General features: G+C 43.0%; 1 protein-coding gene across 1 annotated transcript in view; it reads right to left on the reverse strand.

Annotated features, from left to right (window-relative positions):
* Positions 1-14,499, reverse strand: part of LOC123456393 (zinc finger protein 268-like) — a 48,696-nt gene that overhangs the window by 19,651 nt on the left and 14,546 nt on the right. The window contains exons 4-7 of the mRNA XM_045139424.1: positions 13,699-13,802; positions 10,627-12,660; positions 1,708-1,759; positions 462-490 (exon numbers count right to left, since the gene is read on the reverse strand). Coding sequence (XP_044995359.1) covers positions 462-490; positions 1,708-1,759; positions 10,627-12,660; positions 13,699-13,802 — 2,219 coding nt within the window. The remainder of the gene's footprint in view (positions 1-461; positions 491-1,707; positions 1,760-10,626; positions 12,661-13,698; positions 13,803-14,499) is intronic.

Below are 14,499 nucleotides of genomic sequence, written 5' to 3' on the forward strand. Positions count from 1 at the left end.
CCCAGGCTGGAAGTGCTCACGTCCACCCAGACTGGACAGTATACCTGAGGACCCTGGAGTCCCCTGACCATCCACCCCTGTCCTCATCATCACCCTGCATCAATGTGCAGACACTTGGCTCCACGACAGAGAGAGAGAGAGACTGAGAGCGAGGCCCGCAGCCCAGGCCGGAGGTGCCCGCGTCCACCCACACCGGACAGGACACCCGAGGACCCGAGTCCCCTGACCATTCACCCCTGTCCTTACCATCACTCTGAATTAACGGGCAGACACTCGGCTCCAGGACGTAGAGAGGGGCGCACAGCCCAGGCCGGAAGTGCCCGCGTCCACCCGGACTGGACAGGACACCACGGGGCCGGCCCAGTCCCCTGCACAGCGGAGTGGACGCAGCGCCCCGCGGACAGCAACGATGAGCGCGCCGCCGCCTCCTCTTCCCGGATGAAAGTATCCATCAAACTTACCATTTTCTGCCTCCGAAGCATCTGGCGTCCTCCTCACGGCGCTCCCCGAAACGGCGTTTCCTGGGGCGTCCGAGGACGCGCGACAAGCCCACGCTGCCCACGCAGGAGACTGCGGAGCCCAAGATGGCGAGCTCCGAAACAAAGGTTGCGAGGCACCGCGGAAGCCCGCCCCCGACGAGCGGGCTGCGAGCCCATTGGCCGGTGCCCGCGCGGGAGCCTCTGATTGGGCAGCGCTGCAGGTCAGGAACTGAGTGGCATTAGATTGCACCAACCCACGGGCGAATGTAGCTTAATGCAAAGTTCCTATGGTAGTTATTTTAGTTTGTTTACAATTCTATTAGTTGTTTTTTTTTGAGGTTGGTTCTCACTGTAGCTCAAGCTGACCTGTCATTCACTATGCAGTGTCGGGGTGGCCTCGAATTCTATTAGGTTTTCATTAGTACAAAAGCCTTTACTTGTGCGGGAGTGGTGGTGCACGCACTTGGGAGGCAGAGGTAGGAGGATCATCGTGAGTTCGAGGCCACCCTGATTCTACACAGTGCATTCATGAACATACTGTGCTAGAGCCTGCGCTAGGGCAAGAACGTACCTACAAAAACAAAAACAACACAACACAACACAAAACACCTTTTCCTTGGGCTGGAGGGATGGTTTAGTGGTTAAGGCATTTGCCTGGGAAGCCAAAAGACCCGGGTTGGATACTCGAAGACTTACGTAAGCCAGATGCACAAGGGGGCGCATGCGTCTGGATTTCGTTTGCAGTGGCTGGAGGCCCTGGCGCGACCATTCTCTCTCTCTATCTTAAGTAAATAAATAAATTTAAAAAAAAACAAAACAAAACTTTTCTTCCGTCGGGGGTGATGGTGCCCTAAATCCCAGCACTATGGGGGCAGAGGTGGAGGATCACAGTGAGTTCAAGGCTAGCCTGGCACTATAGAGTGGGTTCCAGGTAAGTCTGGGAGCAGAGACAGAGAAGAGAATATGGATATGCCAAGGACTCCAACCACTGCAGATTAACTCTAGATGCATGTGCTACTTTCTGCATCTAGCTTTACATGGGTACTGAGCAATCGAACCCAGATCATTAGGTTTTGCAAGCAAGTTCGTAAACCAATGAACCATATCTCCAGCCCTTTTCTGGGTGTTTTAGTGACCCATGTAGAAGGCAAAGCCAATTAGTATCATCAGAGATAATGGCCCCTGCAACCACGTCATAAGAACACTAGAGGTGATGATTGCTTCTTACGCTGGCCTCCTGGTAAGTTGCCTGTCTTCCTGATCAAGGAGGACAGGGAGACCTGGAAATGAAAAAAAAATCAGTGAACAATATGCCACAGGAGAGCCCCAACCATGGAAAAGCCAGTTCTTTAGGCTTTCCAACAGAGGGAAGGTCACTTGGTCAGCACGGCCCTGATTCACCTTAACAGATAATGTGAGTACTGGGAAAACCATAGCGTTCCCCAAATCCTAGGTTCCTGGAGTCTCTTGGAGAGCCATTATTGACCTTCAAAAGGACAAATATGATTAAATTTTGGCTAATTTCTTGGTCTTAAACACTCAGAGAGAAACATAAAATACCAAACTACTAAAAATAAATGGATGCCTCAAATATTATATAAATTATCTATTAATCCTACCAAAAAATAAACAGGTACACACCAAGAGCTTTCCAAAAGAGAAAACAGATAAGGCCTTAAGTACGTTGGCCTTCTCTCTAGTAGTTCTAACTCTACAATAAGATTGTAATAGGTATAAAAGAATTAAGTGTAACGTACCTACCTGACCCTTCCATTAAGGGATTTCAGGATTGTAAACAATTTTCGGATGGATTGTGGTATGGGAAACTAAGGCTCACAGAACTGGCACCAGAGATTTGTTGGAGAATCAGTTTATTTTCACTACAGTGTGATCCCAGGGTTATCTCTTTTTAATTTTCTTTTTATTGACACCTTCTATACTTGCAGACAATAAACCATGATATTTCCCTCTCCTTCCCCATTTTCCCCTTCACAACTCCGCTCTCCATCATATCCCCTCCCTCTCTCCATTAGTCTCTTTTATTTTGATGTCAGTGTCTTTTTCTCCTATTATGAGGGTCTTGTGAAGGTACTGTTAGGCACTGAGAGGTCTTGGGTATCAAGGCCAATTTCTGTCTGGGAAGTTGCATTCTAAGGAGTGGTGTCCTTCCTTTGGCTCTTACATTCTTTCCTCTACCTCTTCCACAATGGACCATGAGCCTTGGAGGGTGTGATAGAGATGTTTCAGTGCTGAGCACTCTTCTGTCACTTCTTCTCAGCATTATGTTGCCTTTTGGGTCATCCCAGTTGTCATTGCCATCTGAAGCTTCTCTAACAAAAAATGAGAATAGCATTAACATATCATTACAAACATTAGGTGTAAGGCTTTCAGGGAAGTTTGGTGACATAATATATGCATTTAGCCAGACAAGAGCAGGTTTTATATCCCTAACGCACATCTCCTGCCATAGTCCTTTTTCATTTTTATTTTGCTTATTTTCACTTACTTATTTGAGAGTGACAGACATAGAGAGAAAGGGAGAGGGAGAAGGAAAGAGAGACAGAGAGGGGATGTGTGCACCAGGGCGTCCAGAACTGCAAACGGACTCCAGACGTGTGTACCCCTTTAACGTATGGCTAAAGTGGGTTCTGGGGAATGAAGCCTCAAACCAGGGTCCTTAGGCTTAACAGGCAAGCGCTTAACTGCTAAGCCATATCTCTAACCCCTGCCATAGCCTTTTGATTATGTTTTCAGTACCAGGCATGTATTCCCTCCCATAGTGTGGGTCTCTAGTCCAATTAGAGATCAGTTGGTTTACCAAGAGTAGACATGCCACTATTGCAACCGTTCAGTCATTTGGCCTGTCTGGCCAAACTTGAGGCTTCCAGTGTCCACTGTTTTCACCACTAATGACTTCTGTCTCCCATAAGGCTGCATGCAGTACAGCTTTTTGCAGCTTACATTTGGTTGGTCTACAGGTAGAAGGTTTTCAGCTCAGCACCAGCTTGATTTTTCAGTGATCTTGCTGCCCACACATGTGGAGTCTTCAGCAATAGGGTCTTACCATCTGTTACTTCTGGGAAACCAAGTGCCTTGGCAAATGCCTGTAATGTTTTGGAGGCATCTGGGACTTCCCTGGCCAACAACTCACTGGTAGGTATCCCATCCCTGGCACTGAAAATTTTCTAGTAGCAATTGAAGCCATTATCCAAAGAAGTAGTCTTTCCTATGTCTTATTCAGAATATCTTAAGTTTTGAATGACCCTCCCCCAACCCTTCTCTTACTCAATCTCTTCCCCTGGCCTCACTCACGCCATTCCACTCCCTGTAATCTGTTCTTCTACTTACATATATACAATTCCATCCCCTAAAGTCCTCCCTTCTCCTCCCTCCCTTATAGCCTTTCTCCAGCTTACTGGCCTCTGCTACCGATTTTTTGGTTCCAGCTCACACAGAAGTCTAAACATTTGTAGCTAGGATCCATATATGAGAGAAAACGTGGAGAACATGTGACATTTGGCTTTCTGGGCCTGGGTTACTTCACTTAGTATTATCCTTTCCAGATCCATCCATTTCCCAGCAATTTTCATATTTCATTTTTCTTTACCACTGAATAGAACTCCATTGTGTAAATGTACCATACCTTTATTATCCATTCATCTGTGAACGGACATCTAGGCTGGTTCCATTTCTTAGCTATTGGAAATAGAGCAGCAATAAACATGGTTGTGCAAGTATCTCTAAGGTAGTGAGAAGAGTCATTAGGATATATGCCTAGGAGTGCTATAGCTGGATAATACGGTAAATATGTTTTTAGCTGTCTCAAGGATCTCCACGCCGATTTCCACAATGGTTGTACCAGATTACATCCCCCCCCAACAGTGTAGAAGGGTACCCCTTTGCCTGTCTCCTTACCAACATATATTGTAAGATGGAATCTCAAAGTAGTTGTAATTTGCATTTCCCTGATGGCCAAGGATGTTCTAACAGTTTTTTAGATGTTTATATGACATCTATATTTTTTCCAATGAGAATGCTCTACTTAGTTCTATAGCTCATTTTTAATTGGTCTGATTGATTTATTATTGTTTTGTTTATTGTATTCTTTGTATATCCTGGATATTAATCCTTTGTCAGGTGTGTAGCTAGCAAAAGTTTTCTCCATTTCTGTAGGTTGTCTCTTTATTCACAGTGTCCTTTGCTGTACAAAAGCCTTGTAATTTGGGCTGGAGAGATGGCTTAGCAGTTAAGTGCTTGCCTGTGAAGCCTAAGGACCCCGGTTCGAGGCTTGGTTCCCCAGGTCCCACGTTAGCCGGATGCACAGGGGGGGCGCATGCGTCTGGAGTTAGTCTGCAGAGGCTGGAAGCCCTGGCGCGCCCATTCTCTCTCCCTCCCTCTATCTGTCTTTCTCTCTGTGTCTGTCGCTCTCAAATAAATAAATAAAAATTTAAAAAAAAACAAAAAACAAAGCTTTGTAATTTAATGAGGTCCCAGTAGCTGATTAGTGGTTTTATTTCATGAGCAATTGGGGGTTTATTCAGAAAGTCATTACCCATGCCAATATGTTGAAGAGTTTCCCCTGCTTTTTCCTCTAGCAATTCAGTTTCAGGTCTGATATTAAGGTCCCTGATTCCTTTGGGCTTAATTCTTGTGCATGGAGAAAGACAAGGATCTATTTTCATCTTTCTACATATGAATATCCAGTTTCCATAGCATCATTTGTTGAAGAGGCTGTCTTTTCTCCAGTGGATATTTTTGGCATTTTTGTCAAAAATCAGATGGCTGTAGCTGCATGGATTAACACCTGGGTCCTCTATTCTGTCCAGGGGTGAGGGTTTCTTCCAAAGCCTGGACCCTGAGCTCTGATGGATCAGAGTTTACATACCTTGTCCTGGGCTATTAATTACTGTTAGTTCTCAGAGCTCAGAGCCCTGGCCTAATGCCAAAGACCTTGAGTATGTGATAGGCAAGTGTTGTAGTCAGGTTCACATTGCTAGCAGAAATCACCCATCCAAAAGTAGCTTTTGGGGAAAAAAAGGGTTTATTTTGGCTTATGACTTGAGGGCAAGCTCCGTGATGGCATGGAAATTGATGGCACAAGCAGAAGGTGGACATCACCCCTTTGCCAACATCAGCAATAGGAGAGTGTGCCAAACACTGGCACAGGGAAACTGGCTATAACACCCATAATCCCGCCCCAACTATACACCACCTCTAGGAGGCTTTAATTTCTAATTGCTTTTAGCTGGGGAGACTAGCGTTTAGCATACCTAAGTTTACTGGGGACACCTGAATCAAATCACCATAGCAAGACAGAAAAAAAAAAAAAAAAAGCTAACTATTGGGCAGATGTGAAAAGAAGCCAAAATGATTTACAACAGGAGCTGTAAATACTTTTCATGGCCTTGAAACAGTACAAAAACTTCAGTGTCAGCACAAAAGTGTATTCGGTACAGAATATACCCAATACAAAAGTTCCTGTAATACAGGACATAACTCTGGGGGTGGTGGCTTCTAAATTTCCCCAATTTCCACCTCAATTGTGTCTGTAGGCTTCTATGATGGGATGGTAGGTTAACCCTAGAGACATTTACACCCTAAATAATTCTGTAAAAGCCTCTTAGTCATTAGTGTCTTAGTCACATTGTTTACATTTTTAGTTTTTTCTTAAATTTTTATTTATTTATTTCAGAGCGAGGACGCAGAGAGAAAGACAGATAGAGGGAGAGAGAGAGAATGGGCGCACTAGGGCTTCCAGGCTCTGCAAACGAACTCCAGACGCGTGCGCCCTCTTGTGCATCTGGCTAACGTGGAACCGAGCCTCGAACCGGAGTCCTTAGGCTTCACAGGCAAGCGCTTAACCGCTAAGCCATCTCTCCAGCCCACATTTTTTAGCTTTTAAATCTCTGAAAACCTTGTAAAAAGAGAGAATGTTCTATGCTGTTAAAAGTGTGATATATTAAATCTTGGTAAAGTTTAAGTGTTCTGGCAACTCTGCTAGCGTCTCATTCGCTTTACAAGAGCTACAGGAGCAGACTCAGACCATGCTAGACAGTACTATGCTGTTTAGGAAACACTTCTGTTCTATAAGAAGCTTTTTGGTTTCATGTAACCTCACTTTTAAATTCTTGTTATTATTACCAAGGCTACTGGAGTCCTACTCAGAAGTTGTGGCCTATGTCTATATCTTGACGTATATTATCTGTGTTTGCCTCTGGTGGTTTCAGTGTTTCACGTTTTACATTAAGGTCTTTGATCCATTTTTATTTTTGTACAGAGTGAGAAATCGAAACCTAATTAATTCTTCAATAGATGGATACTCAGTTTATTAATTTTATTTATCTATTTGCAAGGAGAATGAGAGAGAGAGAGAAAGGGGTGGGGAGGGAGAATATGGGCATCCCAGGGCGTCTAGCCACTGCCAATGAACTCTAGACACGTGTGCCACTTTGGGTGCTACTGGGGAATCAAATCTGGGTCATTAGGCTTTGCAGGCAAGCGTCTTAACCTCTGAGCTATCTCTCTAGTCCATGGATATCCAGTTTTCCTGCACTATGTGTTGAAGAAGGTGTCTTTTTCCAAATGTATTTGATATCTTTATGAAAAATCAAATGGTTGTGGTTTTGTGTGGATTTATTTTCTGGTCCTCTATTCTATTCTGTCAGAGTATGTGTCTAGTTTTGTGTCAGTACACCTCTCTTCCTGCTTTCATATGGTTCTGTATTTTATTTTGAAATCAAGAATTGTTGCCGGGCGCGGTGGCGCACGCCTTTAATCCCAGCACTCGGGAGACAGAGGTAGGAGGATCGCCATGAGTTCGAGGCCACCCTGAGATGACAGAGTTAATTCCAGGTCAGCCTGGACCAGAGTGAGACCCTACCTCAAAAAACCAAAAAAAAAAAAAAAAAAAAAAAAATTGTAATACTTCCAGAATTATTGACTTAACTGATCACTTTACTACTTGACGTCTTTTCTAGATTCATATGAATTTCAGGATTACCTTTTCTATTTCTGAGAATGTTATTGGAATTTTGATGAAAATTGCTTCGAATTTGTAGATTTTTGTAGTGTACCTATTTTGTGGTATTAATTTTGCCAATCATGAACATGGAGATTCCTTTCATCTTTTAATTCAGTTTCTTTCTTCAACATTTTTTTTTTTTTGGACCTAGAGTCTCACTCTACTTAGGCTGACCTGGAATTCACTATGTCGTCTCAGGGTGGCTTCAAACTCATGGCGATCCTCCTACCTCTGCCTCCCAAGAGCTCGGATTAAAGGCGTGTGCCACCATGCCTGGCTTTTCTTCAACATGTTAAAGTTTTAATTGTGAAGTTTTACCCTCTTGCATAGATTTATTACTATTTACTTTCTTGTGGGTTTTAGAGTAATTATGAATATGATCACTTTTCTGATTTCTTTCTCAGTATCTATATTGTTGACATATAGAGAACTACTGAGTTTCATGTTTTCATTTTATATCCCCCTACAGATTCATGTTTTCTGGCAGTGTCCTTAGGGTCTTTCCAGTATAGAAGAATACACCTAAAGGATAATTTGAGTTCCTCTTGTCCTATTTGTGCCTTTGCCTTATTGATCTAAGATTTCCATCACTATATTAATAAGAGTGGAGAGAGTAACCACCCTTGATTAGCTCCTAATTGTTAGTTTAATGTTGCTTTCTATTATTGTCATATTTATACTTTGTTATGTTGATGTATGTTCCTTCTATTTCTAATTTCCCCAGGAATTTTTTTTACCATGAAGCAATGTTGAATCTTGTCAAAGGCTTTTTCTGCATTCATTGTGATAATCATGTGATTTTTTTTTTGTTCTTGAATCTATTTGTGTAACATAGCACACTTACTGTTTTTTATGTATGTTGAAATGTCTTGGAATTCAATGAAATTGAAAACTTATAATGTATGATCATTTCAATGTAACCGTTGAATCTAGTTTGCAAAAAGTTTTTGACTCAAGCCAAGTCTGACTTGCAGAACAACTCTGTAGCCAGCTGGCCTCAAACTCCTAACAATTCTCCTACTTCAGCCTCACGAGCATTGAACTTAAACGTACAAGTCACCATGCCTAGCTCGGAAAATATTTAGAGATTTTTTCCATCAATGTAAATCAGGGAAATTGGTGTATAATTTTTTGGTGGTTATTCAAGGTAGGACCTGGGTGTAGCCCAGGCTGACCTGGAATTCACTGTGTAGTGTTAGGGTAGCCTCAAACTCACAGTGATCCTCCTACCTCTGTCTCTGGAGGGCTGGGATTGAAGCCATGTGCCACTCTGCCAGGCTGGGATATAATTTTTGATTTTATTTTGATATCATTTGGTCTTATGACCAAATCATAAGTTCAATTATTGAATCAATTTTGTTAGTAGAATGACAGTGGTTGAAATATATAGTTTATGTGCACATTTAATTACTTGTGAAAAGAAAATGATCACGTAAATATCCTGGATGGAATGAAGGTATTTTAAAGAGATACTCCTGCTACTACCACTCTCAACCATACATTGAAACAAAGGTCGCACCAAATTGAAATTTTTCCTGATAACTGGTGATGGAAGAAGAACCTGGACCTTCATACCTGCTGCAGGAGGAACTGGTCTCCTAGAGGGAGACTTCCCACAGTTCTGCCAACTTGGCAAACAGATTGGAGCAGAACAAATGGTGAGACAGAGACAGAGGAACACCTTGGCTAAGACAGCTTAGCTGTAAAAATTAGTCAGTGAAAAAAACAAAGATTAGTCAGAGGTAGAGGAGCACCTTGTCCAGCACAGTTCAGCTGGAAAAAGGAGTCAGAGATAGAGCGGCACCTTGTCCAGCACAGCTCAGCTGGGATAGGAAGTCAGAGATAGAGCGTCACCTTGGCTAGCACAGCTGAGCTGGAATAGGGAGTCAGAGATAGAGCGGCACCTTGGCCAGCACAGCTTAGCTGGAATAGGGAGTCAGTGATAGAGCGTCACCTTGGCCAGCACAGCTCAGCTGGTATAGGGAGTCAGATATAGAGGGTCACCTTGGCCAGCACAGCTCAGCTGGAATAGGGAGTCAGAGATAGAGCGTCACCTTGGCCAGCACAGCTCAGCTGGAATAGGGAGTCAAAGATAGAGCGGCACCTTGGCCAGCACAGCTTAGCTGGAATAGGGAGTCAGAGATACAGAGGCATCTTGGCACCTTTTAATACTTTTGTTCATTTTTTTAAAAAATTTATTTAATTGAGAGCGACAGACACAGAGAGAAAGACAGATAGAGGGAGAGAGAGAGAATGGGCGTGCCAGGGCTTCCAGCCACTGCAAACGAACTCCAGACACGGGCGCCCCCTTGTGCATCTGGCTAACGTGGGACCTGGGGAACCGAGCCTCAAACCGGGGTCCTTAGGCTTCACAGGAGAGTGCTTAACCGCTAAGCCATCTCTCCAGCCCTTACGAGGCCTCTGTACAGTAGCTGCAATATCAAATACCACATCTCCAGTTATGGGAAGAAAACACCAAGACATTGCCCCAACAGTAACTGACTACAAATACCAAGTTTATTCATTGGCTTATAGGTAAATACTTTAATTTATGGTTCCATATTTAATAATATTTAATAACTGCATCTAAGAATTCATATCCAAATTACATAAACTGACATTTCCAAAAATTTGAGATAAAGAAAAGGTTAGAGGTTTTACTATATATTTTCACATTAAAGAAACATGAAACCTGTCATTGCAGTACAACCTGTAATCCCAGCACTCAAGATGCAGGCAAACCAAGTGTGGCAATTCCAAATTTTCTACCATGTCTGCATACAATTACAATATGCCCAGTTGAATCTCTTTTGTTGTTTTTTTCAAGGTAGGGTCTCACTCTAGCCCAGGATGACTTGGGACTCTCTCGGTAGCCCAGGCCTGCCTCAGCCTCTCAAGTACTGGGATTAATGTTGTGTGTCCCCATACCTGGCTCCCAATGATTCCTTACAGTAAGACTCTCACATATGACTCTTCTCATGTTGAGTAGTGATGTACAAGAGAGCTTTTCTGCACTCGTTACATTATTAATTCTTCTCACCTGTACGAGATGTCTGACGATCAGTCAAGGCTGAATTGAAGTGGAAAACTCCCCGGCAATCTCTACATTCACACAGCTTATCATCTATGAATTTTCTCATGTCTAGTGAGGTGGGAGTTTTGGAAGAAAGCTTTCCCACATTCTTTGCATTCGTAAGGCTTCACTCCCGTATGAGACCGCTGATGTCTTGTAAGGTGTGACTTTCTGGAGAAGGCCTTCTTACACTCCTTGCACTGGTACGGCTTCTCTCCCGTGTGAGATCGCTGATGTATGGTGAGGTGCGACTTTCGATAAAAAGCCTTGCGGCACTCAGTACATTCATAAGGCTTCTCACCTGTGTGGATTCTCTGATGTTTGCTGTGATATGACTTCTGGTAGAAGAGTTTTCTGCACACTTTGCACTCATATGGTTTCTCCCCCGTATGACACCTCTGATGTACAGTGAGTTGAGCCTTTTGGTAAAAGGCTTTCCCACATTCCGTGCACTCATAGGGTTTCACGCCTGTGTGAGACCTCTGGTGTACAGTGAGGTGGGCCTTTTGGAAGAAAGCTTTCCCGCACTCCGCACATCCATACGGCTTCTCCCCGGTGTGCGAGCGCTGATGTATGGTGAGGGTCGACTGTCGGTAGAAAGCCTTCCCACAGTCTTTGCACTCATAAGGCTTCTCGCCTGTGTGGTACCTCTTATGGAGAGTGAGTTCAGATTTATAGTGGAAAGCCTTCCCGCAGTCTTTACATTCGTAGGGCTTCTCTCCCGTATGAGACCGCTGATGTCTCGTGAGATGTGACTTTTTGGAGAACCCCTTCTTACACTCCTTGCACTGGTAGGGCTTCTGTCCTGTGTGAGATCGCTGATGCACGGTGAGCTGCGACTTTTCATAGAAAGCCTTCCGGCATTCCGTACATTCATAAGGCTTCTCGCCTGTGTGGATTTTCTGATGTTTACTGAGGTGAGCTTTTTGGAAGAAAGTTTTCCAGCATTCTTTACATTCATAGGGTTTTTCACCTGTATGAGACCTCTGATGCACAGTGAGTTGTGCCTTCTGGTTGAAAGCTTTCCCACATTGTGCACATTCATATGGCTTCTCTCCTGTGTGAGACCTCTGATGCACAGTGAGCTGTGCCTTCTGGTTGAAAGCTTTCCCACAGTCTTTACATTCATAAGGCTTCTCTCCTGAGTGAGACCTCTGGTGTATAGTCAGGTGTGGCTTACGATAGAAAGCCTTCCCACAGTCTTTACATTCATACGGCTTCTCTCCTGAGTGAGACCTCTGGTGTATAGTCAGGTGTGGCTTACGATAGAAAGCCTTCCCACAGTCTTTACATTCATACGGCTTCTCTCCTGAGTGAGACCTCTGATGTACAGTGAGGTAAGACTTTTGGGAGAAAACTTTTGTACACTCTTTACATTCATAGCGTTTTTCACCTGTGTGCGATCTCTGATGTACAGCGAGTGGTGCCTCTTCACCAAAAGCTGTCCTGCATTCTTTATTTTCACAGGGCTTCTCAACTGTGGGAACTTTCTGAGGTTTATTGAGGTGTGCCTTTTGGTAGAAAGCTTTCCAACATTCCTTACCTTTGTAGGGTTTCTCATCTTTTTGGGATCTCTGATGTATGAGTTGTGCCTCTTGGTAGAAAGCTTTCCCACATTCTTTGAATTCAAAAGTCTCTCCTGCATGAGTTCTCTGGTGGACAGAGAGGCATGACTTTTGGTAGAGAGCTTTCTTACCGTCTTTATACTCATATGGCTTCTCATTTGCATGAATTCTCTGATGTATGGTGAGGTATGACTTGTAGAAATTTTTCTTGCATTTTTTACATTCACATGGTTTCTCTCCTCCATGAGTTATTCGATGTACAGTCAGGTTTGACTTCAAGTAGAATATTTTCCTACATTCTTTACATTCATAGGGCATCTCTCTGTGATGCCTTCTTTTCTGATGTAGAGTTAGAACTGACTTATAGTAGAAAGCTTTCTTACACTTACTACATTCATAGGGTTTTTCACATGTATGAGATCGCTGATTCTTGCTCTCCTGTGATACCTGGTAGAATGTTTTTGCACATGACTTATAGGATTTTGTTCCTTGCTGGAGTTTTGGTCTCATCTTTGGTCCTGTCTGAGACAGAAGAATTTGTTAAATTCATTATATCAACTGGTAATTTTTCTTGGCAGGTGCTTCCTGATAGTTTGTATAGTTTAGTTTCCTAATTAAAGATTTCTCACAACATCTATCTACCTTTATAATATTTCTATGTATATTTTGTCTTTTATGGAGTTAAGTGAATGTACAGAATGTTGTCCCACACACATTGCATTCACTGTGTTACATGAGCCATGTCTTTGTCAATAAGTGCTATCTAAGGAATGAATTTCCAGTATTCATTAAATTTATTATTCTCTTCAATATAAAACTTCTTTCATATGTTAAAAATATATCCTTTTCTATATGGCCATCACTGGCATATAAGAGCATGGACTTTGGTGCATGTTATGGAGATTACAATGTCTGGCTGTTAGAGCAGTTTCTCAAGTGAATTAAAATTACCAATCCTGGGGCTGCAGAGATGGCTTAGCGGTTAAGCGCTTGCCTGTGAAGCCTAAGGACCCCGGTTCGAGGCTCGGTTCCCCGGGTCCCACGTTAGCCAGATGCACAAGGGGGCGCACGCGTCTGGAGTTCGTTTGCAGTGGCTGGAAGCCCTGGCGCGCCCATTCTCTCTCTCTTCCTCTATCTGTCTTTCTCTCTGTGTCTGTCGCTCTCAAATAAATAAATAAAAATTAAAAAAAAAAAATTACCAATCCTGGGCTGGAGAAATAGCTTAGTGGTTAAGACACTTGCCTGCAAAGCCAAAGGACCAGGTTCAATTCCCCAGGACCCATGTAAGCCAGATCCACAAGGTAGCACACAATTCTGTAGTTCATTTGAAGTGGCTAGAGACCTTGGCATGTCCATTCTCTTTCTCAAATAAATAAATAAAAGCAAAATATATTTAAAAAATTATCAGTCTTCCTCAGCTTGAATCTTATAAAGGTCACTCTAGAGAGGTAGTACATGCTGCCATGGGTTCAAGTCCTGAAGAATTATTCACATATACTCACTAAGCACTATCTTCAGGTTTCAAATATAGTTTGAGCTCATGTTAAATGTTTCACCTACTTCCATCTCTTCATTTGAAGTATTACTCTTAGGTATTTGCATTTTCCACAAAGTTCTCTGATTTTCCTGGCTGTTCTTAATTAGGGTACTCACTTGACGAACATCTGAAATGATATGCAAAATATCACTATCTAGAAATCAAAGTTACATATTTTGATGCAATTCAAGTACAAAGTAAAACTGGCATCTTATCCATGTTAGTTTTAAGGTAATATTGACTGACAAGGGTACCTCTTTCATGCCTTAGTGAAGTATTATAACAAGTTGAACTAAGAGATACTGCAGTAGAAACTGTCTCAATGTTCCTTTATTTCACTCTGTTGAAATATGTAAATTGTTTACTTACTGTACAGCTATAGGTAGCTGTGGTGGTTTGATTCAGGTGGCCCCCATAAACTCAGGTGTTCTGAATGCTAGGTTCCCAGCTGATGGAGATTTGGGAGTTGACACCTCCAGGAAGCAGTGTGTTGTGGGGGGCGGGCTTATGGCTGTTACAGCCAGTGTCCCCTTGCCAGTGTTGGGCACACTCTCCTGTTTCTATTGTCTACCTGATGTTGGCCAGGGGATGATGTCTACCCTCTGCTCATTCCATCGTTTTCCCTGGCATCATGGAACTTCCCCTTGAGTCTGTAAGCCAAAATCGATCTTCATCCCAAAAGCTGCTCTTGGGTGACTTCTGCCAGCAATGCATACCTGACTGTAACAGTTGCTTACTGTAGTTTTAGTTTTTGCATCATGTAAATATCTTTTATCACACCTCTTTCACATGTGCAATTGTAAGATACCCATTTATTCACTACC

Source organism: Jaculus jaculus, chromosome 21, assembly GCF_020740685.1.
Source record: "Jaculus jaculus isolate mJacJac1 chromosome 21, mJacJac1.mat.Y.cur, whole genome shotgun sequence".
Lineage (NCBI taxonomy): Eukaryota > Metazoa > Chordata > Mammalia > Rodentia > Dipodidae > Jaculus > Jaculus jaculus.